The sequence below is a fragment of the Procambarus clarkii genome, chromosome 12, assembly GCF_040958095.1.
Source record: "Procambarus clarkii isolate CNS0578487 chromosome 12, FALCON_Pclarkii_2.0, whole genome shotgun sequence".
Taxonomy (NCBI): domain Eukaryota; kingdom Metazoa; phylum Arthropoda; class Malacostraca; order Decapoda; family Cambaridae; genus Procambarus; species Procambarus clarkii.
Genome location: NC_091161.1, coordinates 48,691,979 through 48,719,665, shown reverse-complemented (window position 1 = coordinate 48,719,665; position 27,687 = coordinate 48,691,979). Strand labels below are relative to the sequence as shown.

Sequence of the window (27,687 nt, the reverse complement as noted above, 5' to 3'; positions counted from 1 at the left end):
GAGGATTTTAAGTATGCTGGTGCTTTGGGGGCATTTTACTTGAGACTTGTATGTGGATCACTGAATTGTTACAAGTACCTGGAACCTCTCCTTAATGACTTTAGGAAACTACGCGTTATTGACCGTTCCGGCCAGTTCCAGTTTACTCACATGGATGAATATATTGATTGTTTATTAAGAGATGAATGTTCATGTGATATAATTTTACCGAGGATCCAAAAGAGACTGATTCATGAAGCCAACAACGAGCTTAAAGGTCGAGTATCCGTATTAAATGATGATTTGGACAACCACGAGAGGGAAAGTGATGAGGAGGACATCTTTCCTCCACCAAGACCAAGAAATGATCCAGTAGAGCCATCCCGAACAACACTCTGTGACGACCAGGATGGCAGAGGCCACTCTAGCTCCCCACACCGAGGCCTTCCATGTGACAGAGAAAGAGAAAAGCTTCGCAGAAGTCACTCACAGGAGACAGATCATGAAAGAGGCAAGGAAAGGTCGAGAAAGAGACATCGCTAGCAGATCAGAACAACGTCAGCGACGAGGATCTCCAGCCCATCGTCCCCATCACCGAAAAAATCGTGGAGAAAGAGAATCAAATAGAGAGAGAGGAAGGGATTGGAAGTCGTTGTGAACGCAAAGGAAAACAATATCGCAGTGGACGTAGTAAATGAGATACCTTTTTGAGGATGTGGTAGGAGCTGACAGTGCTCCATTTGACCTGCAACCTCACTAATATCTCACTGCCCTCTCATGAGTTGACCTCACACTTGACTGCCGCCTCATGATATGAACCTCAAGCTTCCTGTGTTATCATTATATATATAATTATACACGAAGCCTTCTTTGGACTCTTGTATGTATTTGAAGACCTGTATTCACGTTTCTGTCTTATAAGAACTATGTATTAATAAACACTGTTGTAATAAATGAATGCTATTATTTACATCTCATTATTTACCATCCCAAAGAATAATATGTACCTTTATTCAAGTACAAATAAAATATTTAAATATCTTAGCGCCTGGTGCTTGGAGAGTAGCTGTGATTAGGGTCTTCATCTGGATGAAAAATGTGAAAACCATCTTAAATGTGTTTTTTGATGTTTTTGACGTTGGTCGCAGAAAGGTGACATTTATATAAGGTATTTATATAAAGTCGTTTTTAACATATAAAATACGTTAATTTCAGTCACTCAATTCATGGACCTTTGGTGCAAACGTATAACTAATGTTTTTAAACGTTTCTATTTTAAATTAAGTAAAAATGCTTAATGTATGTGGGTGGTTTTGTGCATGTGTGGGGTTGTGCTGGTCTGTGTGTGTGCGTGTACTTTTGATGTGTATGTTAAAGTGCAAATATGTAAGCACTACCATTACAAGAATAGGTGTATGGAGGTATTCCTTTTTTTTATTAATACATTAGGTACATCTGCATTTGTGCAGCTACCCTAGACTACATGAAGGGGGAGTACAGTGTCAAAAAGCTAGTTACGTGATGCTAAAAATTCCCCATCACACTGGATGGTTAGCCCGTTTTGAATGAACAGCATGTTAAAATTTATGAAATGCGTCTGTGGGGTTGACCGCTGAATGTAATGGACTTGAGTCGAGGACGGGTTGGTCCTGGGACCTCTGTTGTTTAATATATATATAAATGATTTAGATTCAGGTTTGAGTAGCAACATTTGCAAATTTGCCGATGATACGAAAATCGGTAGGGAAATTAATTCGGAAGAAGACTTACTATCACTTCAAGTTGATCTAGATAGGGTTTTGAAATGGTCAAAGGATTAGCAGATGCAGTTTAATGCTGATAAATGTAAAGTTCTGAGGTTAGGTAATGATGATAGAGTTACAAGATACGAGCTAGATGGTGTTGAGATTGCGAAGTCGGATTGCGAAAGGGATCTGGGAGTTATGATTAGTAAGAATTGAAGCTGAGTAGACGCAGGCTAACAGTAAGGAAAGAGCAAGAAAAATTCTTTATAGACAGCATAGAACATTGGTATAACAATTATGGGCCTGAGAATGTACAACAGTTTTATGATGACCTCATAAATAATACCTATGAGGCCATCAAAAATAGTGAGTCACGCCAAACAAAAAGAAGTACTGGTAAACAGGTCAGACACAACCAGTACTATGATGATGCTAAACTGAAAGAGCTTAAGGAGCCATGGTAACCGAAAACCTGAAGAAAAATGGAATATTTACGAAAAATACTACAACGTTCTGGCAACACTGTGGTCCAAACCGTTTAATGATATCTTGAAAAATAACGTAATTAGAGTCAAATTTCCCGCTGCAACTTTCGTGAATCTGGTCCTCGCGGCGTGAGTGCGCCGCGGGGTATTGTATCTTACGTTGTAGAAGTCTTATTTTTCGTAATAGCGTTGAAAATAACATGTTATGCATAAAATGAATATAAACTCACTCATTGGCAACAGTATTGTGTGAGAGAGAGGGTGGTACGTGGCTCAGGCCCTCAGTGACTGTATGTCTCTCGTGGGGAGTGGTTCTATCGCTGACGCGCTCTCACAATATCTCCCAGAACTCATGCTATTATTGTTATTTGTACTGCAATATGACTTACCAAACGAACAAGAGACAAGCATTGAAAGCTAGATGCATGCGAGCTCTCCATAGAAGGTACGAGCTGGCCGCAAATGCAGTAAATCACGCATTGTCACGAGTGACCGCGAGTAGAGTAACTTGTCGCGCGCGCTACTCAACTCCAACTTTTACAACTAGATCTGGTTTCACAGCCTTTATTTATTATTCAATTTACATGAAACTTGCACACTATATGTAGAGTTTACGCCTCTAAAAACTTACGTCATTATTCTTATCTACATAGATTTATTGATTTTATAAATAATGATACACTTCATTTTGTTGCATACGTTTTTGGGAAACTTTTAAAAATCTGTATTTAGGAAAGACTTGGGTAAATACTGGTTCAGTAACAGGGTTGTTGATTTGTGGAACCAATTGCCACGTAACATTGTGGAGGTGGGGTCTCTCGATTGTTTCAAGCATGGGTTGGACATGTATATGAGTGGGATTGGGTGGTTATAAATAGGAGCTGTCTCGTATGGGCCAATAGGCCTTCTGCAGTTGCCTTTGTTCTATGTTCTTATGTTTACAAGTGGATTGATGGACACAACAAACGGGATAATAATAGGGTATTAAAAGTATCAACACAAGACAGAACACGAAACAATGGGTATAAATTGGATAAATTTAGATTTAGGAAAGACTTGGGTAAATACTGGTTCGGTAACAGGGTTGTTGATTTGTGGAACCAATTACCGCATAACGTGGTGGAGGTGGTGTCCCTCGATTGTTTCAAGCGCGGGTTGGACATGTTTATGAGTGGGATTGGGTGGTTATAAATAGGAGCTGCCTCGTACGGGCCAATAGGCCTTCTGCAGTTATCTTTGTTTTTATATTCATATGCTCTCATAATCTTGCTCCTCCTCCCCACCCGTCTTCTATCCCTCACTGACACCTGACTCCTACCCTCTTCTCTAGGACACTAATAAATACGCCTCCATCCTAAACATGGCACACCATCTGGTCACCACTTGGTCCGGGAGACATCTCCCGTCACGCAGGGTGCAGTCGCACCTCCACAGATCTCCAGTATCATCTATTGATACTGGAAATGGCTCAAAAGGGCCACCACTTACGGGCTATTCATGCCCGTGCCACCTTTTGGGTGGCTTAATCTTCTCTCTCTCTCTCATCAATCAATTTAAACATGGCCTCTGTAATCAGTAGGCGACATGGCCAACCGCACGATCAGGGAAGCCCGGGCCACTCACGGCACAAACCCCCAGTATTTAGTTGAGAAAATTATAAGAACTAGGATATACGACTCTAGATACTGGAAAGAAGAATGCTTTGCCCTCTCGGCGGAATTACTAGTCGACAAAGCAATAGCCCTCAGGTGTATTGGTGGTGTTCACGGAGCCAACAGCATACCCACGCCATTCCTATGTCTCGTGCTAAAGATGCTCCAGATCCAACCTGAGACTGACATAATTATAGAATTCATCACACAAGAGGATTTTAAGTATGCTCGTGCTTTGGGGGCATTTTACTTGAGACTTGTATGTGGATCACTGAATTGTTACAAGTACCTGGAACCTCTCCTTAATGACTTTAGGAAACTACGCATTATTGACCGTTCCGGCCAGTTCCAGTTTACTCACATGGATGAATATATTGATTGTTTATTAAGAGATGAATGTTCATGTGATATAATTTTACCGAGGATCCAAAAGAGACTGATTCATGAAGCCAACAACGAGCTTAAAGGTCGAGTATCCGTATTAAATGATGATTTGGACAACCACGAGAGGGAAAGTGATGAGGAGGACATCTTTCCTCCACCAAGACCAAGAAATGATCCAATAGAGCCATCTCGAACAACACTCTGTGACGACCAGGATGGCAGAGGCCACTCTAGCTCCCCACACCGAGGCCTTCCATGTGACAGAGAAAGAGAAAAGCTTCGCAGAAGTCACTCACAGGAGACAGATCATGAAAGAGGCAAGGAAAGGTCGAGAAAGAGACATCGCAGCAGATCAGAACAACGTCAGCGACGAGGATCTCCAGCCCATCGTCCCCATCACCGAAAAAATCGTGGAGAAAGAGAATCAAATAGAGAGAGAGGAAGGGATTGGAATCGTTGTGAACGCAAAGGAAAACAATATCGCAGTGGACGTAGTAAATGAGATACCTTTTTGAGGATGTGGTAGGAGCTGACAGTGCTCCATTTGACCTGCAACCTCACTAATATCTCACTGCCCTCTCATGAGTTGACCTCACACTTGACTTCCGCCTCATGATATGAACCTCAAGCTTCCTGTGTTATCATTATATATATAATTATATAATACACGAAGCCTTCTTTGGACTCTTGTATGTATTTGAAGACCTGTATTCACGTTTCTGTCTTATAAGAACTATGTATTAATAAACACTGTTGTAATAAATGAATGCTATTATTTACATCTCATTATTTACCATCCCAAAGAATAATATGTACCTTTATTCAAGTACAAATAAAATATTTAAATATCTTAGCGCCTGGTGCTTGGAGAGTAGCTGTGATTAGGGTCTTCATCTGGATGAAAAATGTGAAAACCATCTTAAATGTGTTTTTTGATGTTTTTGACGTTGGTCGCAGAAAGGTGACATTTATATAAGGTATTTATATAAAGTCGTTTTTAACATATAAAATACGTTAATTTCAGTCACTCAATTCATGGACCTTTGGTGCAAACGTATAACTAATGTTTTTAAACGTTTCTATTTTAAATTAAGTAAAAATGCTTAATGTATGTGGGTGGTTTTGTGCATGTGTGGGGTTGTGCTGGTCTGTGTGTGTGCGTGTACTTTTGATGTGTATGTTAAAGTGCAAATATGTAAGCACTACCATTACAAGAATAGGTGTATGGAGGTATTCCTTTTTTTTATTAATACATTAGGTACATCTGCATTTGTGCAGCTACCCTAGACTACATGAAGGGGGAGTACAGTGTCAAAAAGCTAGTTACGTGATGCTAAAAATTCCCCATCACACTGGATGGTTAGCCCGTTTTGAATGAACAGCATGTTAAAATTTATGAATGCGTCTGTGGGGTTGACCGCTGAATGTAATGGACTTGAGTCGAGGACGGGTTGGTCCTGGGACCTCTGTTGTTTAATATATATATAAATGATTTAGATTCAGGTTTGAGTAGCAACATTTGCAAATTTGCCGATGATACGAAAATCGGTAGGGAAATTAATTCGGAAGAAGACTTACTATCACTTCAAGTTGATCTAGATAGGGTTTTGAAATGGTCAAAGGATTAGCAGATGCAGTTTAATGCTGATAAATGTAAAGTTCTGAGGTTAGGTAAGATGATAGAGTTACAAGATACGAGCTAGATGGTGTTGAGATTGCGAAGTCGGATTGCGAAAGGGATCTGGGAGTTATGATTAGTAAGAATTGAAGCTGAGTAGACGCAGGCTAACAGTAAGGAAAGAGCAAGAAAAATTCTTTATAGACAGCATAGAACATTGGTATAACAATTATGGGCCTGAGAATGTACAACAGTTTTATGATAACCTCATAAATAATACCTATGAGGCCATCAAAAATAGTGAGTCACGCCAAACAAAAAGAAGTACTGGTAAACAGGTCAGACACAAACAGTACTATGATGATGCTAAACTGAAAGAGCTTAAGGAGCCATGGTAACCGAAAACCTGAAGAAAAATGGAATATTTACGAAAAATACTACAACGTTCTGGCAACACTGTGGTCCAAACCGTTTAATGATATCTTGAAAAATAACGTAATTAGAGTCAAATTTCCCGCTGCAACTTTCGTGAATCTGGTCCTCGCGGCGTGAGTGCGCCGCGGGGTATTGTATCTTACGTTGTAGAAGTCTTATTTTTCGTAATAGCGTTGAAAATAACATGTTATGCATAAAATGAATATAAACTCACTCATTGGCAACAGTATTGTGTGAGAGAGAGGGTGGTACGTGGCTCAGGCCCTCAGTGACTGTATGTCTCTCGTGGGGAGTGGTTCTATCGCTGACGCGCTCTCACAATATCTCCCAGAACTCATGCTATTATTGTTATTTGTACTGCAATATGACTTACCAAACGAACAAGAGACAAGCATTGAAAGCTAGATGCATGCGAGCTCTCCATAGAAGGTACGAGCTGGCCAGCAAATGCATAAATCACGCATTGTCACGAGTGACCGCGAGTAGAGTAACTTGTCGCGCGCGCTACTCAACTCCAACTTTTTACAACTAGATCTGGTTTCACAGCCTTTATTTATTATTCAATTTACATGAAACTTGCACACTATATGTAGAGTTTACGCCTCTAAAAACTTACGTCATTATTCTTATCTACATAGATTTATTGATTTTATAAATAATGATACACTTCATTTTGTTGCATACGTTTTTGGGAAACTTTTAAAAATCTGTATTTAGGAAAGACTTGGGTAAATACTGGTTCAGTAACAGGGTTGTTGATTTGTGGAACCAATTGCCACGTAACATTGTGGAGGTGGGGTCTCTCGATTGTTTCAAGCATGGGTTGGACATGTATATGAGTGGGATTGGGTGGTTATAAATAGGAGCTGTCTCGTATGGGCCAATAGGCCTTCTGCAGTTGCCTTTGTTCTATGTTCTTATGTTTACAAGTGGATTGATGGACACAACAAACGGGATAATAATAGGGTATTAAAAGTATCAACACAAGACAGAACACGAAACAATGGGTATAAATTGGATAAATTTAGATTTAGGAAAGACTTGGGTAAATACTGGTTCGGTAACAGGGTTGTTGATTTGTGGAACCAATTACCGCATAACGTGGTGGAGGTGGTGTCCCTCGATTGTTTCAAGCGCGGGTTGGACATGTTTATGAGTGGGATTGGGTGGTTATAAATAGGAGCTGCCGCGTACGGGCCAATAGGCCTTCTGCAGTTATCTTTGTTTTTATATTCATATGCTCTCATAATCTTGCTCCTCCTCCCCACCCGTCTTCTATCCCTCACTGACACCTGACTCCTACCCTCTTCTCTAGGACACTAATAAATACGCCTCCATCCTAAACATGGCACACCATCTGGTCACCACTTGGTCCGGGAGACATCTCCCGTCACGCAGGGTGCAGTCGCACCTCCACAGATCTCCAGTATCATCTATTGATACTGGAAATGGCTCAAAAGGGCCACCACTTACGGGCTATTCATGCCCGTGCCACCTTTTGGGTGGCTTAATCTTCTCTCTCTCTCTCTCATCAATCAATTTAAACATGGCCTCTGTAATCAGTAGGCGACATGGCCAACCGCACGATCAGGGAAGCCCGGGCCACTCACGGCACAAACCCCCAGTATTTAGTTGAGAAAATTATAAGAACTAGGATATACGACTCTAGATACTGGAAAGAAGAATGCTTTGCCCTCTCGGCGGAATTACTAGTCGACAAAGCAATAGCCCTCAGGTGTATTGGTGGTGTTCACGGAGCCAACAGCATACCCACGCCATTCATATGTCTCGTGCTAAAGATGCTCCAGATCCAACCTGAGACTGACATAATTATAGAATTCATCACACAAGAGGATTTTAAGTATGCTCGTGCTTTGGGGGCATTTTACTTGAGACTTGTATGTGGATCACTGAATTGTTACAAGTACCTGGAACCTCTCCTTAATGACTTTAGGAAACTACACATTATTGACCGTTCCGACCAGTTCCAGTTTACTCACATGGATGAATATATTGATTGTTTATTAAGAGATGAATGTTCATGTGATATAATTTTACCGAGGATCCAAAAGAGACCTGATTCATGAAGCCAACAACGAGCTTAAAGGTCGAGTATCCGTATTAAATGATGATTTGGACAACCACGAGAGGGAAAGTGATGAGGAGGACATCTTTCCTCCACCAAGACCAAGAAATGATCCAATAGAGCCATCTCGAACAACACTCTGTGACGACCAGGATGGCAGAGGCCACTCTAGCTCCCCACACCGAGGCCTTCCATGTGACAGAGAAAGAGAAAAGCTTCGCAGAAGTCACTCACAGGAGACAGATCATGAAAGAGGCAAGGAAAGGTCGAGAAAGAGACATCGCAGCAGATCAGAACAACGTCAGCGACGAGGATCTCCAGCCCATCGTCCCCATCACCGAAAAAATCGTGGAGAAAGAGAATCAAATAGAGAGAGAGGAAGGGATTGGAATCGTTGTGAACGCAAAGGAAAACAATATCGCAGTGGACGTAGTAAATGAGATACCTTTTTGAGGATGTGGTAGGAGCTGACAGTGCTCCATTTGACCTGCAACCTCACTAATATCTCACTGCCCTCTCATGAGTTGACCTCACACTTGACTTCCGCCTCATGATATGAACCTCAAGCTTCCTGTGTTATCATTATATATATAATTATATAATTATACACGAAGCCTTCTTTGGACTCTTGTATGTATTTGAAGACCTGTATTCACGTTTCTGTCTTATAAGAACTATGTATTAATAAACACTGTTGTAATAAATGAATGCTATTATTTACATCTCATTATTTACCATCCCAAAGAATAATATGTACCTTTATTCAAGTACAAATAAAATATTTAAATATCTTAGCGCCTGGTGCTTGGAGAGTAGCTGTGATTAGGGTCTTCATCTGGATGAAAAATGTGAAAACCATCTTAAATGTGTTTTTTGATGTTTTTGACGTTGGTCGCAGAAAGGTGACATTTATATAAGGTATTTATATAAAGTCGTTTTTAACATATAAAATACGTTAATTTCAGTCACTCAATTCATGGACCTTTGGTGCAAACGTATAACTAATGTTTTTAAACGTTTCTATTTTAAATTAAGTAAAAATGCTTAATGTATGTGGGTGGTTTTGTGCATGTGTGGGGTTGTGCTGGTCTGTGTGTGTGCGTGTACTTTTGATGTGTATGTTAAAGTGCAAATATGTAAGCACTACCATTACAAGAATAGGTGTATGGAGGTATTCCTTTTTTTTATTAATACATTAGGTACATCTGCATTTGTGCAGCTACCCTAGACTACATGAAGGGGGAGTACAGTGTCAAAAAGCTAGTTACGTGATGCTAAAAATTCCCCATCACACTGGATGGTTAGCCCGTTTTGAATGAACAGCATGTTAAAATTTATGAATGCGTCTGTGGGGTTGACCGCTGAATGTAATGGACTTGAGTCGAGGACGGGTTGGTCCTGGGACCTCTGTTGTTTAATATATATATAAATGATTTAGATTCAGGTTTGAGTAGCAACATTTGCAAATTTGCCGATGATACGAAAATCGGTAGGGAAATTAATTCGGAAGAAGACTTACTATCACTTCAAGTTGATCTAGATAGGGTTTTGAAATGGTCAAAGGATTAGCAGATGCAGTTTAATGCTGATAAATGTAAAGTTCTGAGGTTAGGTAAAGATGATAGAGTTACAAGATACGAGCTAGATGGTGTTGAGATTGCGAAGTCGGATTGCGAAAGGGATCTGGGAGTTATGATTAGTAAGAATTGAAGCTGAGTAGACGCAGGCTAACAGTAAGGAAAGAGCAAGAAAAATTCTTTATAGACAGCATAGAACATTGGTATAACAATTATGGGCCTGAGAATGTACAACAGTTTTATGATAACCTCATAAATAATACCTATGAGGCCATCAAAAATAGTGAGTCACGCCAAACAAAAAGAAGTACTGGTAAACAGGTCAGACACAAACAGTACTATGATGATGCTAAACTGAAAGAGCTTAAGGAGCCATGGTAACCGAAAACCTGAAGAAAAATGGAATATTTACGAAAAATACTACAACGTTCTGGCAACACTGTGGTCCAAACCGTTTAATGATATCTTGAAAAATAACGTAATTAGAGTCAAATTTCCCGCTGCAACTTTCGTGAATCTGGTCCTCGCGGCGTGAGTGCGCCGCGGGGTATTGTATCTTACGTTGTAGAAGTCTTATTTTTCGTAATAGCGTTGAAAATAACATGTTATGCATAAAATGAATATAAACTCACTCATTGGCAACAGTATTGTGTGAGAGAGAGGGTGGTACGTGGCTCAGGCCCTCAGTGACTGTATGTCTCTCGTGGGGAGTGGTTCTATCGCTGACGCGCTCTCACAATATCTCCCAGAACTCATGCTATTATTGTTATTTGTACTGCAATATGACTTACCAAACGAACAAGAGACAAGCATTGAAAGCTAGATGCATGCGAGCTCTCCATAGAAGGTACGAGCTGGCCACAAATGCATAAATCACGCATTGTCACGAGTGACCACGAGTAGAGTAACTTGTCGCGCGCGCTACTCAACTCCAACTTTTACAACTAGATCTGGTTTCACAGCCTTTATTTATTATTCAATTTACATGAAACTTGCACACTATATGTAGAGTTTACGCCTCTAAAAACTTACGTCATTATTCTTATCTACATAGATTTATTGATTTTATAAATAATGATACACTTCATTTTGTTGCATACGTTTTTGGGAAACTTTTAAAAATCTGTATTTAGGAAAGACTTGGGTAAATACTTTTTCAGTAACAGGGTTGTTGATTTGTGGAACCAATTGCCACGTAACATTGTGGAGGTGGGGTCTCTCGATTGTTTCAAGCATGGGTTGGACATGTATATGAGTGGGATTGGGTGGTTATAAATAGGAGCTGTCTCGTATGGGCCAATAGGCCTTCTGCAGTTGCCTTTGTTCTATGTTCTTATGTTTACAAGTGGATTGATGGACACAACAAACGGGATAATAATAGGGTATTAAAAGTATCAACACAAGACAGAACACGAAACAATGGGTATAAATTGGATAAATTTAGATTTAGGAAAGACTTGGGTAAATACTGGTTCGGTAACAGGGTTGTTGATTTGTGGAACCAATTACCGCATAACGTGGTGGAGGTGGTGTCCCTCGATTGTTTCAAGCGCGGGTTGGACATGGTTATGAGTGGGATTGGGTGGTTATAAATAGGAGCTGCCTCGTACGGGCCAATAGGCCTTCTGCAGTTATCTTTGTTTTTATATTCATATGCTCTCATAATCTTGCTCCTCCTCCCCACCCGTCTTCTATCCCTCACTGACACCTGACTCCTACCCTCTTCTCTAGGACACTAATAAATACGCCTCCATCCTAAACATGGCACACCATCTGGTCACCACTTGGTCCGGGAGACATCTCCCGTCACGCAGGGTGCAGTCGCACCTCCACAGATCTCCAGTATCATCTATTGATACTGGAAATGGCTCAAAAGGGCCACCACTTACGGGCTATTCATGCCCGTGCCACCTTTTGGGTGGCTTAATCTTCTCTCTCTCTCTCTCATCAATCAATTTAAACATGGCCTCTGTAATCAGTAGGCGACATGGCCAACCGCACGATCAGGGAAGCCCGGGCCACTCACGGCACAAACCCCCAGTATTTAGTTGAGAAAATTATAAGAACTAGGATATACGACTCTAGATACTGGAAAGAAGAATGCTTTGCCCTCTCGGCGGAATTACTAGTCGACAAAGCAATAGCCCTCAGGTGTATTGGTGGTGTTCACGGAGCCAACAGCATACCCACGCCATTCATATGTCTCGTGCTAAAGATGCTCCAGATCCAACCTGAGACTGACATAATTATAGAATTCATCACACAAGAGGATTTTAAGTATGCTCGTGCTTTGGGGGCATTTTACTTGAGACTTGTATGTGGATCACTGAATTGTTACAAGTACCTGGAACCTCTCCTTAATGACTTTAGGAAACTACGCATTATTGACCGTTCCGGCCAGTTCCAGTTTACTCACATGGATGAATATATTGATTGTTTATTAAGAGATGAATGTTCATGTGATATAATTTTACCGAGGATCCAAAAGAGACTGATTCATGAAGCCAACAACGAGCTTAAAGGTCGAGTATCCGTATTAAATGATGATTTGGACAACCACGAGAGGGAAAGTGATGAGGAGGACATCTTTCCTCCACCAAGACCAAGAAATGATCCAATAGAGCCATCTCGAACAACACTCTGTGACGACCAGGATGGCAGAGGCCACTCTAGCTCCCCACACCGAGGCCTTCCATGTGACAGAGAAAGAGAAAAGCTTCGCAGAAGTCACTCACAGGAGACAGATCATGAAAGAGGCAAGGAAAGGTCGAGAAAGAGACATCGCAGCAGATCAGAACAACGTCAGCGACGAGGATCTCCAGCCCATCGTCCCCATCACCGAAAAAATCGTGGAGAAAGAGAATCAAATAGAGAGAGAGGAAGGGATTGGAATCGTTGTGAACGCAAAGGAAAACAATATCGCAGTGGACGTAGTAAATGAGATACCTTTTTGAGGATGTGGTAGGAGCTGACAGTGCTCCATTTGACCTGCAACCTCACTAATATCTCACTGCCCTCTCATGAGTTGACCTCACACTTGACTGCCGCCTCATGATATGAACCTCAAGCTTCCTGTGTTATCATTATATATATAATTATATAATTATACACGAAGCCTTCTTTGGACTCTTGTATGTATTTGAAGACCTGTATTCACGTTTCTGTCTTATAAGAACTATGTATTAATAAACACTGTTGTAATAAATGAATGCTATTATTTACATCTCATTATTTACCATCCCAAAGAATAATATGTACCTTTATTCAAGTACAAATAAAATATTTAAATATCTTAGCGCCTGGTGCTTGGAGAGTAGCTGTGATTAGGGTCTTCATCTGGATGAAAAATGTGAAAACCATCTTAAATGTGTTTTTTGATGTTTTTGACGTTGGTCGCAGAAAGGTGACATTTATATAAGGTATTTATATAAAGTCGTTTTTAACATATAAAATACGTTAATTTCAGTCACTCAATTCATGGACCTTTGGTGCAAACGTATAACTAATGTTTTTAAACGTTTCTATTTTAAATTAAGTAAAAATGCTTAATGTATGTGGGTGGTTTTGTGCATGTGTGGGGTTGTGCTGGTCTGTGTGTGTGCGTGTACTTTTGATGTGTATGTTAAAGTGCAAATATGTAAGCACTACCATTACAAGAATAGGTGTATGGAGGTATTCCTTTTTTTTATTAATACATTAGGTACATCTGCATTTGTGCAGCTACCCTAGACTACATGAAGGGGGAGTACAGTGTCAAAAAGCTAGTTACGTGATGCTAAAAATTCCCCATCACACTGGATGGTTAGCCCGTTTTGAATGAACAGCATGTTAAAATTTATGAATGCGTCTGTGGGGTTGACCGCTGAATGTAATGGACTTGAGTCGAGGACGGGTTGGTCCTGGGACCTCTGTTGTTTAATATATATATAAATGATTTAGATTCAGGTTTGAGTAGCAACATTTGCAAATTTGCCGATGATACGAAAATCGGTAGGGAAATTAATTCGGAAGAAGACTTACTATCACTTCAAGTTGATCTAGATAGGGTTTTGAAATGGTCAAAGGATTAGCAGATGCAGTTTAATGCTGATAAATGTAAAGTTCTGAGGTTAGGTAATGATGATAGAGTTACAAGATACGAGCTAGATGGTGTTGAGATTGCGAAGTCGGATTGCGAAAGGGATCTGGGAGTTATGATTAGTAAGAATTGAAGCTGAGTAGACGCAGGCTAACAGTAAGGAAAGAGCAAGAAAAATTCTTTATAGACAGCATAGAACATTGGTATAACAATTATGGGCCTGAGAATGTACAACAGTTTTATGATGAACCTCATAAATAATACCTATGAGGCCATCAAAAATAGTGAGTCACGCCAAACAAAAAGAAGTACTGGTAAACAGGTCAGACACAACCAGTACTATGATGATGCTAAACTGAAAGAGCTTAAGGAGCCATGGTAACCGAAAACCTGAAGAAAAATGGAATATTTACGAAAAATACTACAACGTTCTGGCAACACTGTGGTCCAAACCGTTTAATGATATCTTGAAAAATAACGTAATTAGAGTCAAATTTCCCGCTGCAACTTTCGTGAATCTGGTCCTCGCGGCGTGAGTGCGCCGCGGGGTATTGTATCTTACGTTGTAGAAGTCTTATTTTTCGTAATAGCGTTGAAAATAACATGTTATGCATAAAATGAATATAAACTCACTCATTGGCAACAGTATTGTGTGAGAGAGAGGGTGGTACGTGGCTCAGGCCCTCAGTGACTGTATGTCTCTCGTGGGGAGTGGTTCTATCGCTGACGCGCTCTCACAATATCTCCCAGAACTCATGCTATTATTGTTATTTGTACTGCAATATGACTTACCAAACGAACAAGAGACAAGCATTGAAAGCTAGATGCATGCGAGCTCTCCATAGAAGGTACGAGCTGGCCGCAAATGCATAAATCACGCATTGTCACGAGTGACCACGAGTAGAGTAACTTGTCGCGCGCGCTACTCAACTCCAACTTTTACAACTAGATCTGGTTTCACAGCCTTTATTTATTATTCAATTTACATGAAACTTGCACACTATATGTAGAGTTTACGCCTCTAAAAACTTACGTCATTATTCTTATCTACATAGATTTATTGATTTTATAAATAATGATACACTTCATTTTGTTGCATACGTTTTTGGGAAACTTTTAAAAATCTGTATTTAGGAAAGACTTGGGTAAATACTGTTTCAGTAACAGGGTTGTTGATTTGTGGAACCAATTGCCACGTAACATTGTGGAGGTGGGGTCTCTCGATTGTTTCAAGCATGGGTTGGACATGTATATGAGTGGGATTGGGTGGTTATAAATAGGAGCTGTCTCGTATGGGCCAATAGGCCTTCTGCAGTTGCCTTTGTTCTATGTTCTTATGTTTACAAGTGGATTGATGGACACAACAAACGGGATAATAATAGGGTATTAAAAGTATCAACACAAGACAGAACACGAAACAATGGGTATAAATTGGATAAATTTAGATTTAGGAAAGACTTGGGTAAATACTGGTTCGGTAACAGGGTTGTTGATTTGTGGAACCAATTACCGCATAACGTGGTGGAGGTGGTGTCCCTCGATTGTTTCAAGCGCGGGTTGGACATGTTTATGAGTGGGATTGGGTGGTTATAAATAGGAGCTGCCTCGTACGGGCCAATAGGCCTTCTGCAGTTATCTTTGTTTTTATATTCATATGCTCTCATAATCTTGCTCCTCCTCCCCACCCGTCTTCTATCCCTCACTGACACCTGACTCCTACCCTCTTCTCTAGGACACTAATAAATACGCCTCCATCCTAAACATGGCACACCATCTGGTCACCACTTGGTCCGGGAGACATCTCCCGTCACGCAGGGTGCAGTCGCACCTCCACAGATCTCCAGTATCATCTATTGATACTGGAAATGGCTCAAAAGGGCCACCACTTACGGGCTATTCATGCCCGTGCCACCTTTTGGGTGGCTTAATCTTCTCTCTCTCTCTCATCAATCAATTTAAACATGGCCTCTGTAATCAGTAGGCGACATGGCCAACCGCACGATCAGGGAAGCCCGGGCCACTCACGGCACAAACCCCCAGTATTTAGTTGAGAAAATTATAAGAACTAGGATATACGACTCTAGATACTGGAAAGAAGAATGCTTTGCCCTCTCGGCGGAATTACTAGTCGACAAAGCAATAGCCCTCAGGTGTATTGGTGGTGTTCACGGAGCCAACAGCATACCCACGCCATTCCTATGTCTCGTGCTAAAGATGCTCCAGATCCAACCTGAGACTGACATAATTATAGAATTCATCACACAAGAGGATTTTAAGTATGCTCGTGCTTTGGGGGCATTTTACTTGAGACTTGTATGTGGATCACTGAATTGTTACAAGTACCTGGAACCTCTCCTTAATGACTTTAGGAAACTACGCAGTTATTGACCGTTCCGGCCAGTTCCAGTTTACTCACATGGATGAATATATTGATTGTTTATTAAGAGATGAATGTTCATGTGATATAATTTTACCGAGGATCCAAAAGAGACTGATTCATGAAGCCAACAACGAGCTTAAAGGTCGAGTATCCGTATTAAATGATGATTTGGACAACCACGAGAGGGAAAGTGATGAGGAGGACATCTTTCCTCCACCAAGACCAAGAAATGATCCAGTAGAGCCATCTCGAACAACACTCTGTGACGACCAGGATGGCAGAGGCCACTCTAGCTCCCCACACCGAGGCCTTCCATGTGACAGAGAAAGAGAAAAGCTTCGCAGAAGTCACTCACAGGAGACAGATCATGAAAGAGGCAAGGAAAGGTCGAGAAAGAGACATCGCAGCAGATCAGAACAACGTCAGCGACGAGGATCTCCAGCCCATCGTCCCCATCACCGAAAAAATCGTGGAGAAAGAGAATCAAATAGAGAGAGAGGAAGGGATTGGAATCGTTGTGAACGCAAAGGAAAACAATATCGCAGTGGACGTAGTAAATGAGATACCTTTTTGAGGATGTGGTAGGAGCTGACAGTGCTCCATTTGACCTGCAACCTCACTAATATCTCACTGCCCTCTCATGAGTTGACCTCACACTTGACTGCCGCCTCATGATATGAACCTCAAGCTTCCTGTGTTATCATTATATATATAATTATATAATTATACACGAAGCCTTCTTTGGACTCTTGTATGTATTTGAAGACCTGTATTCACGTTTCTGTCTTATAAGAACTATGTATTAATAAACACTGTTGTAATAAATGAATGCTATTATTTACATCTCATTATTTACCATCCCAAAGAATAATATGTACCTTTATTCAAGTACAAATAAAATATTTAAATATCTTAGCGCCTGGTGCTTGGAGAGTAGCTGTGATTAGGGTCTTCATCTGGATGAAAAATGTGAAAACCATCTTAAATGTGTTTTTTGATGTTTTTGACGTTGGTCGCAGAAAGGTGACATTTATATAAGGTATTTATATAAAGTCGTTTTTAAAATATAAAATACGTTAATTTCAGTCACTCAATTCATGGACCTTTGGTGCAAACGTATAACTAATGTTTTTAAACGTTTCTATTTTAAATTAAGTAAAAATGCTTAATGTATGTGGGTGGTTTTGTGCATGTGTGGGGTTGTGCTGGTCTGTGTGTGTGCGTGTACTTTTGATGTGTATGTTAAAGTGCAAATATGTAAGCACTACCATTACAAGAATAGGTGTATGGAGGTATTCCTTTTTTTTATTAATACATTAGGTACATCTGCATTTGTGCAGCTACCCTAGACTACATGAAGGGGGAGTACAGTGTCAAAAAGCTAGTTACGTGATGCTAAAAATTCCCCATCACACTGGATGGTTAGCCCGTTTTGAATGAACAGCATGTTAAAATTTATGAATGCGTCTGTGGGGTTGACCGCTGAATGTAATGGACTTGAGTCGAGGACGGGTTGGTCCTGGGACCTCTGTTGTTTAATATATATATAAATGATTTAGATTCAGGTTTGAGTAGCAACATTTGCAAATTTGCCGATGATACGAAAATCGGTAGGGAAATTAATTCGGAAGAAGACTTACTATCACTTCAAGTTGATCTAGATAGGGTTTTGAAATGGTCAAAGGATTAGCAGATGCAGTTTAATGCTGATAAATGTAAAGTTCTGAGGTTAGGTAATGATGATAGAGTTACAAGATACGAGCTAGATGGTGTTGAGATTGCGAAGTCGGATTGCGAAAGGGATCTGGGAGTTATGATTAGTAAGAATTGAAGCTGAGTAGACGCAGGCTAACAGTAAGGAAAGAGCAAGAAAAATTCTTTATAGACAGCATAGAACATTGGTATAACAATTATGGGCCTGAGAATGTACAACAGTTTTATGATGACCTCATAAATAATACCTATGAGGCCATCAAAAATAGTGAGTCACGCCAAACAAAAAGAAGTACTGGTAAACAGGTCAGACACAACCAGTACTATGATGATGCTAAACTGAAAGAGCTTAAGGAGCCATGGTAACCGAAAACCTGAAGAAAAATGGAATATTTACGAAAAATACTACAACGTTCTGGCAACACTGTGGTCCAAACCGTTTAATGATATCTTGAAAAATAACGTAATTAGAGTCAAATTTCCCGCTGCAACTTTCGTGAATCTGGTCCTCGCGGCGTGAGTGCGCCGCGGGGTATTGTATCTTACGTTGTAGAAGTCTTATTTTTCGTAATAGCGTTGAAAATAACATGTTATGCATAAAATGAATATAAACTCACTCATTGGCAACAGTATTGTGTGAGAGAGAGGGTGGTACGTGGCTCAGGCCCTCAGTGACTGTATGTCTCTCGTGGGGAGTGGTTCTATCGCTGACGCGCTCTCACAATATCTCCCAGAACTCATGCTATTATTGTTATTTGTACTGCAATATGACTTACCAAACGAACAAGAGACAAGCATTGAAAGCTAGATGCATGCGAGCTCTCCATAGAAGGTACGAGCTGGCCGCAAATGCATAAATCACGCATTGTCACGAGTGACCGCGAGTAGAGTAACTTGTCGCGCGCGCTACTCAACTCCAACTTTTACAACTAGATCTGGTTTCACAGCCTTTATTTATTATTCAATTTACATGAAACTTGCACACTATATGTAGAGTTTACGCCTCTAAAAACTTACGTCATTATTCTTATCTACATAGATTTATTGATTTTATAAATAATGATACACTTCATTTTGTTGCATACGTTTTTGGGAAACTTTTAAAAATCTGTATTTAGGAAAGACTTGGGTAAATACTGGTTCAGTAACAGGGTTGTTGATTTGTGGAACCAATTGCCACGTAACATTGTGGAGGTGGGGTCTCTCGATTGTTTCAAGCATGGGTTGGACATGTATATGAGTGGGATTGGGTGGTTATAAATAGGAGCTGTCTCGTATGGGCCAATAGGCCTTCTGCAGTTGCCTTTGTTCTATGTTCTTATGTTTACAAGTGGATTGATGGACACAACAAACGGGATAATAATAGGGTATTAAAAGTATCAACACAAGACAGAACACGAAACAATGGGTATAAATTGGATAAATTTAGATTTAGGAAAGACTTGGGTAAATACTGGTTCGGTAACAGGGTTGTTGATTTGTGGAACCAATTACCGCATAACGTGGTGGAGGTGGTGTCCCTCGATTGTTTCAAGCGCGGGTTGGACATGTTTATGAGTGGGATTGGGTGGTTATAAATAGGAGCTGCCTCGTACGGGCCAATAGGCCTTCTGCAGTTATCTTTGTTTTTATATTCATATGCTCTCATAATCTTGCTCCTCCTCCCCACCCGTCTTCTATCCCTCACTGACACCTGACTCCTACCCTCTTCTCTAGGACACTAATAAATACGCCTCCATCCTAAACATGGCACACCATCTGGTCACCACTTGGTCCGGGAGACATCTCCCGTCACGCAGGGTGCAGTCGCACCTCCACAGATCTCCAGTATCATCTATTGATACTGGAAATGGCTCAAAAGGGCCACCACTTACGGGCTATTCATGCCCGTGCCACCTTTTGGGTGGCTTAATCTTCTCTCTCTCTCTCTCATCAATCAATTTAAACATGGCCTCTGTAATCAGTAGGCGACATGGCCAACCGCACGATCAGGGAAGCCCGGGCCACTCACGGCACAAACCCCCAGTATTTAGTTGAGAAAATTATAAGAACTAGGATATACGACTCTAGATACTGGAAAGAAGAATGCTTTGCCCTCTCGGCGGAATTACTAGTCGACAAAGCAATAGCCCTCAGGTGTATTGGTGGTGTTCACGGAGCCAACAGCATACCCACGCCATTCCTATGTCTCGTGCTAAAGATGCTCCAGATCCAACCTGAGACTGACATAATTATAGAATTCATCACACAAGAGGATTTTAAGTATGCTCGTGCTTTGGGGGCATTTTACTTGAGACTTGTATGTGGATCACTGAATTGTTACAAGTACCTGGAACCTCTCCTTAATGACTTTAGGAAACTACGCATTATTGACCGTTCCGGCCAGTTCCAGTTTACTCACATGGATGAATATATTGATTGTTTATTAAGAGATGAATGTTCATGTGATATAATTTTACCGAGGATCCAAAAGAGACTGATTCATGAAGCCAACAACGAGCTTAAAGGTCGAGTATCCGTATTAAATGATGATTTGGACAACCACGAGAGGGAAAGTGATGAGGAGGACATCTTTCCTCCACCAAGACCAAGAAATGATCCAGTAGAGCCATCTCGAACAACACTCTGTGACGACCAGGATGGCAGAGGCCACTCTAGCTCCCCACACCGAGGCCTTCCATGTGACAGAGAAAGAGAAAAGCTTCGCAGAAGTCACTCACAGGAGACAGATCATGAAAGAGGCAAGGAAAGGTCGAGAAAGAGACATCGCAGCAGATCAGAACAACGTCAGCGACGAGGATCTCCAGCCCATCGTCCCCATCACCGAAAAAATCGTGGAGAAAGAGAATCAAATAGAGAGAGAGGAAGGGATTGGAATCGTTGTGAACGCAAAGGAAAACAATATCGCAGTGGACGTAGTAAATGAGATACCTTTTTGAGGATGTGGTAGGAGCTGACAGTGCTCCATTTGACCTGCAACCTCACTAATATCTCACTGCCCTCTCATGAGTTGACCTCACACTTGACTGCCGCCTCATGATATGAACCTCAAGCTTCCTGTGTTATCATTATATATATAATTATATAATTATACACGAAGCCTTCTTTGGACTCTTGTATGTATTTGAAGACCTGTATTCACGTTTCTGTCTTATAAGAACTATGTATTAATAAACACTGTTGTAATAAATGAATGCTATTATTTACATCTCATTATTTACCATCCCAAAGAATAATATGTACCTTTATTCAAGTACAAATAAAATATTTAAATATCTTAGCGCCTGGTGCTTGGAGAGTAGCTGTGATTAGGGTCTTCATCTGGATGAAAAATGTGAAAACCATCTTAAATGTGTTTTTTGATGTTTTTGACGTTGGTCGCAGAAAGGTGACATTTATATAAGGTATTTATATAAAGTCGTTTTTAACATATAAAATACGTTAATTTCAGTCACTCAATTCATGGACCTTTGGTGCAAACGTATAACTAATGTTTTTAAACGTTTCTATTTTAAATTAAGTAAAAATGCTTAATGTATGTGGGTGGTTTTGTGCATGTGTGGGGTTGTGCTGGTCTGTGTGTGTGCGTGTACTTTTGATGTGTATGTTAAAGTGCAAATATGTAAGCACTACCATTACAAGAATAGGTGTATGGAGGTATTCCTTTTTTTTATTAATACATTAGGTACATCTGCATTTGTGCAGCTACCCTAGACTACATGAAGGGGGAGTACAGTGTCAAAAAGCTAGTTACGTGATGCTAAAAATTCCCCATCACACTGGATGGTTAGCCCGTTTTGAATGAACAGCATGTTAAAATTTATGAATGCGTCTGTGGGGTTGACCGCTGAATGTAATGGACTTGAGTCGAGGACGGGTTGGTCCTGGGACCTCTGTTGTTTAATATATATATAAATGATTTAGATTCAGGTTTGAGTAGCAACATTTGCAAATTTGCCGATGATACGAAAATCGGTAGGGAAATTAATTCGGAAGAAGACTTACTATCACTTCAAGTTGATCTAGATAGGGTTTTGAAATGGTCAAAGGATTAGCAGATGCAGTTTAATGCTGATAAATGTAAAGTTCTGAGGTTAGGTAATGATGATAGAGTTACAAGATACGAGCTAGATGGTGTTGAGATTGCGAAGTCGGATTGCGAAAGGGATCTGGGAGTTATGATTAGTAAGAATTGAAGCTGAGTAGACGCAGGCTAACAGTAAGGAAAGAGCAAGAAAAATTCTTTATAGACAGCATAGAACATTGGTATAACAATTATGGGCCTGAGAATGTACAACAGTTTTATGATGACCTCATAAATAATACCTATGAGGCCATCAAAAATAGTGAGTCACGCCAAACAAAAAGAAGTACTGGTAAACAGGTCAGACACAACCAGTACTATGATGATGCTAAACTGAAAGAGCTTAAGGAGCCATGGTAACCGAAAACCTGAAGAAAAATGGAATATTTACGAAAAATACTACAACGTTCTGGCAACACTGTGGTCCAAACCGTTTAATGATATCTTGAAAAATAACGTAATTAGAGTCAAATTTCCCGCTGCAACTTTCGTGAATCTGGTCCTCGCGGCGTGAGTGCGCCGCGGGGTATTGTATCTTACGTTGTAGAAGTCTTATTTTTCGTAATAGCGTTGAAAATAACATGTTATGCATAAAATGAATATAAACTCACTCATTGGCAACAGTATTGTGTGAGAGAGAGGGTGGTACGTGGCTCAGGCCCTCAGTGACTGTATGTCTCTCGTGGGGAGTGGTTCTATCGCTGACGCGCTCTCACAATATCTCCCAGAACTCATGCTATTATTGTTATTTGTACTGCAATATGACTTACCAAACGAACAAGAGACAAGCATTGAAAGCTAGATGCATGCGAGCTCTCCATAGAAGGTACGAGCTGGCCACAAATGCATAAATCACGCATTGTCACGAGTGACCACGAGTAGAGTAACTTGTCGCGCGCGCTACTCAACTCCAACTTTTTCAACTAGATCTGGTTTCACAGCCTTTATTTATTATTCAATTTACATGAAACTTGCACACTATATGTAGAGTTTACGCCTCTAAAAACTTACGTCATTATTCTTATCTACATAGATTTATTGATTTTATAAATAATGATACACTTCATTTTGTTGCATACGTTTTTGGGAAACTTTTAAAAATCTGTATTTAGGAAAGACTTGGGTAAATACTGTTTCAGTAACAGGGTTGTTGATTTGTGGAACCAATTGCCACGTAACATTGTGGAGGTGGGGTCTCTCGATTGTTTCAAGCATGGGTTGGACATGTATATGAGTGGGATTGGGTGGTTATAAATAGGAGCTGTCTCGTATGGGCCAATAGGCCTTCTGCAGTTGCCTTTGTTCTATGTTCTTATGTTTACAAGTGGATTGATGGACACAACAAACGGGATAATAATAGGGTATTAAAAGTATCAACACAAGACAGAACACGAAACAATGGGTATAAATTGGATAAATTTAGATTTAGGAAAGACTTGGGTAAATACTGGTTCGGTAACAGGGTTGTTGATTTGTGGAACCAATTACCGCATAACGTGGTGGAGGTGGTGTCCCTCGATTGTTTCAAGCGCGGGTTGGACATGGTTATGAGTGGGATTGGGTGGTTATAAATAGGAGCTGCCTCGTACGGGCCAATAGGCCTTCTGCAGTTATCTTTGTTTTTATATTCATATGCTCTCATAATCTTGCTCCTCCTCCCCACCCGTCTTCTATCCCTCACTGACACCTGACTCCTACCCTCTTCTCTAGGACACTAATAAATACGCCTCCATCCTAAACATGGCACACCATCTGGTCACCACTTGGTCCGGGAGACATCTCCCGTCACGCAGGGTGCAGTCGCACCTCCACAGATCTCCAGTATCATCTATTGATACTGGAAATGGCTCAAAAGGGCCACCACTTACGGGCTATTCATGCCCGTGCCACCTTTTGGGTGGCTTAATCTTCTCTCTCTCTCTCTCATCAATCAATTTAAACATGGCCTCTGTAATCAGTAGGCGACATGGCCAACCGCACGATCAGGGAAGCCCGGGCCACTCACGGCACAAACCCCCAGTATTTAGTTGAGAAAATTATAAGAACTAGGATATACGACTCTAGATACTGGAAAGAAGAATGCTTTGCCCTCTCGGCGGAATTACTAGTCGACAAAGCAATAGCCCTCAGGTGTATTGGTGGTGTTCACGGAGCCAACAGCATACCCACGCCATTCCTATGTCTCGTGCTAAAGATGCTCCAGATCCAACCTGAGACTGACATAATTATAGAATTCATCACACAAGAGGATTTTAAGTATGCTCGTGCTTTGGGGGCATTTTACTTGAGACTTGTATGTGGATCACTGAATTGTTACAAGTACCTGGAACCTCTCCTTAATGACTTTAGGAAACTACACATTATTGACCGTTCCGACCAGTTCCAGTTTACTCACATGGATGAATATATTGATTGTTTATTAAGAGATGAATGTTCATGTGATATAATTTTACCGAGGATCCAAAAGAGACTGATTCATGAAGCCAACAACGAGCTTAAAGGTCGAGTATCCGTATTAAATGATGATTTGGACAACCACGAGAGGGAAAGTGATGAGGAGGACATCTTTCCTCCACCAAGACCAAGAAATGATCCAGTAGAGCCATCTCGAACAACACTCTGTGACGACCAGGATGGCAGAGGCCACTCTAGCTCCCCACACCGAGGCCTTCCATGTGACAGAGAAAGAGAAAAGCTTCGCAGAAGTCACTCACAGGAGACAGATCATGAAAGAGGCAAGGAAAGGTCGAGAAAGAGACATCGCAGCAGATCAGAACAACGTCAGCGACGAGGATCTCCAGCCCATCGTCCCCATCACCGAAAAAATCGTGGAGAAAGAGAATCAAATAGAGAGAGAGGAAGGGATTGGAATCGTTGTGAACGCAAAGGAAAACAATATCGCAGTGGACGTAGTAAATGAGATACCTTTTTGAGGATGTGGTAGGAGCTGACAGTGCTCCATTTGACCTGCAACCTCACTAATATCTCACTGCCCTCTCATGAGTTGACCTCACACTTGACTGCCGCCTCATGATATGAACCTCAAGCTTCCTGTGTTATCATTATATATATAATTATATAATTATACACGAAGCCTTCTTTGGACTCTTGTATGTATTTGAAGACCTGTATTCACGTTTCTGTCTTATAAGAACTATGTATTAATAAACACTGTTGTAATAAATGAATGCTATTATTTACATCTCATTATTTACCATCCCAAAGAATAATATGTACCTTTATTCAAGTACAAATAAAATATTTAAATATCTTAGCGCCTGGTGCTTGGAGAGTAGCTGTGATTAGGGTCTTCATCTGGATGAAAAATGTGAAAACCATCTTAAATGTGTTTTTTGATGTTTTTGACGTTGGTCGCAGAAAGGTGACATTTATATAAGGTATTTATATAAAGTCGTTTTTAACATATAAAATACGTTAATTTCAGTCACTCAATTCATGGACCTTTGGTGCAAACGTATAACTAATGTTTTTAAACGTTTCTATTTTAAATTAAGTAAAAATGCTTAATGTATGTGGGTGGTTTTGTGCATGTGTGGGGTTGTGCTGGTCTGTGTGTGTGCGTGTACTTTTGATGTGTATGTTAAAGTGCAAATATGTAAGCACTACCATTACAAGAATAGGTGTATGGAGGTATTCCTTTTTTTTATTAATACATTAGGTACATCTGCATTTGTGCAGCTACCCTAGACTACATGAAGGGGGAGTACAGTGTCAAAAAGCTAGTTACGTGATGCTAAAAATTCCCCATCACACTGGATGGTTAGCCCGTTTTGAATGAACAGCATGTTAAAATTTATGAATGCGTCTGTGGGGTTGACCGCTGAATGTAATGGACTTGAGTCGAGGACGGGTTGGTCCTGGGACCTCTGTTGTTTAATATATATATAAATGATTTAGATTCAGGTTTGAGTAGCAACATTTGCAAATTTGCCGATGATACGAAAATCGGTAGGGAAATTAATTCGGAAGAAGACTTACTATCACTTCAAGTTGATCTAGATAGGGTTTTGAAATGGTCAAAGGATTAGCAGATGCAGTTTAATGCTGATAAATGTAAAGTTCTGAGGTTAGGTAATGATGATAGAGTTACAAGATACGAGCTAGATGGTGTTGAGATTGCGAAGTCGGATTGCGAAAGGGATCTGGGAGTTATGATTAGTAAGAATTGAAGCTGAGTAGACGCAGGCTAACAGTAAGGAAAGAGCAAGAAAAATTCTTTATAGACAGCATAGAACATTGGTATAACAATTATGGGCCTGAGAATGTACAACAGTTTTATGATGACCTCATAAATAATACCTATGAGGCCATCAAAAATAGTGAGTCACGCCAAACAAAAAGAAGTACTGGTAAACAGGTCAGACACAACCAGTACTATGATGATGCTAAACTGAAAGAGCTTAAGGAGCCATGGTAACCGAAAACCTGAAGAAAAATGGAATATTTACGAAAAATACTACAACGTTCTGGCAACACTGTGGTCCAAACCGTTTAATGATATCTTGAAAAATAACGTAATTAGAGTCAAATTTCCCGCTGCAACTTTCGTGAATCTGGTCCTCGCGGCGTGAGTGCGCCGCGGGGTATTGTATCTTACGTTGTAGAAGTCTTATTTTTCGTAATAGCGTTGAAAATAACATGTTATGCATAAAATGAATATAAACTCACTCATTGGCAACAGTATTGTGTGAGAGAGAGGGTGGTACGTGGCTCAGGCCCTCAGTGACTGTATGTCTCTCGTGGGGAGTGGTTCTATCGCTGACGCGCTCTCACAATATCTCCCAGAACTCATGCTATTATTGTTATTTGTACTGCAATATGACTTACCAAACGAACAAGAGACAAGCATTGAAAGCTAGATGCATGCGAGCTCTCCATAGAAGGTACGAGCTGGCCGCAAATGCATAAATCACGCATTGTCACGAGTGACCGCGAGTAGAGTAACTTGTCGCGCGCGCTACTCAACTCCAACTTTTACAACTAGATCTGGTTTCACAGCCTTTATTTATTATTCAATTTACATGAAACTTGCACACTATATGTAGAGTTTACGCCTCTAAAAACTTACGTCATTATTCTTATCTACATAGATTTATTGATTTTATAAATAATGATACACTTCATTTTGTTGCATACGTTTTTGGGAAACTTTTAAAAATCTGTATTTAGGAAAGACTTGGGTAAATACTGGTTCAGTAACAGGGTTGTTGATTTGTGGAACCAATTGCCACGTAACATTGTGGAGGTGGGGTCTCTCGATTGTTTCAAGCATGGGTTGGACATGTATATGAGTGGGATTGGGTGGTTATAAATAGGAGCTGTCTCGTATGGGCCAATAGGCCTTCTGCAGTTGCCTTTGTTCTATGTTCTTATGTTTACAAGTGGATTGATGGACACAACAAACGGGATAATAATAGGGTATTAAAAGTATCAACACAAGACAGAACACG

The 27,687-nt window shown here is 40.5% G+C and overlaps 2 protein-coding genes and 5 pseudogenes across 2 annotated transcripts; all 7 read left to right on the top strand.

The window, feature by feature from the left end:
- The first annotated feature begins 150 nt into the window (after positions 1 to 150).
- On the top strand, positions 151 to 522 carry LOC138364060 (pre-mRNA-splicing factor 38-like). The gene has a single exon (XM_069323480.1). The coding sequence runs from the start codon at positions 151 to 153 to the stop codon at positions 520 to 522; it is 372 nt and encodes a 123-aa protein (XP_069179581.1).
- Positions 523 to 3,793: 3,271 nt separating this feature from the next.
- Positions 3,794 to 4,747, top strand: LOC138364059 (pre-mRNA-splicing factor 38A pseudogene; annotated as a pseudogene).
- A 3,122-nt stretch (positions 4,748 to 7,869) lies between these two features.
- On the top strand, positions 7,870 to 8,385 carry LOC123753010 (pre-mRNA-splicing factor 38-like). Its single transcript, XM_045735021.2, has one exon. It carries the CDS (start codon positions 7,870 to 7,872, stop codon positions 8,383 to 8,385), a length of 516 nt encoding a protein of 171 aa, XP_045590977.2.
- A 3,563-nt stretch (positions 8,386 to 11,948) lies between these two features.
- On the top strand, positions 11,949 to 12,902 carry LOC123753009 (pre-mRNA-splicing factor 38A pseudogene; annotated as a pseudogene).
- Positions 12,903 to 16,025: 3,123 nt separating this feature from the next.
- Positions 16,026 to 16,980, top strand: LOC138364057 (pre-mRNA-splicing factor 38A pseudogene; annotated as a pseudogene).
- Positions 16,981 to 20,104: 3,124 nt separating this feature from the next.
- On the top strand, positions 20,105 to 21,058 carry LOC123751019 (pre-mRNA-splicing factor 38A pseudogene; annotated as a pseudogene).
- A 3,124-nt stretch (positions 21,059 to 24,182) lies between these two features.
- Positions 24,183 to 25,136, top strand: LOC123766325 (pre-mRNA-splicing factor 38A pseudogene; annotated as a pseudogene).
- Positions 25,137 to 27,687: the final 2,551 nt, after the last annotated feature.

Coding starts and splice junctions, on each gene's coding strand:
- LOC138364060 (XM_069323480.1), top strand. CDS start 151: ATGGATGAATATATTGATTGTTTATTAAGAGATGAATGTTCATGTGAT.
- LOC123753010 (XM_045735021.2), top strand. CDS start 7,870: ATGGCCAACCGCACGATCAGGGAAGCCCGGGCCACTCACGGCACAAAC.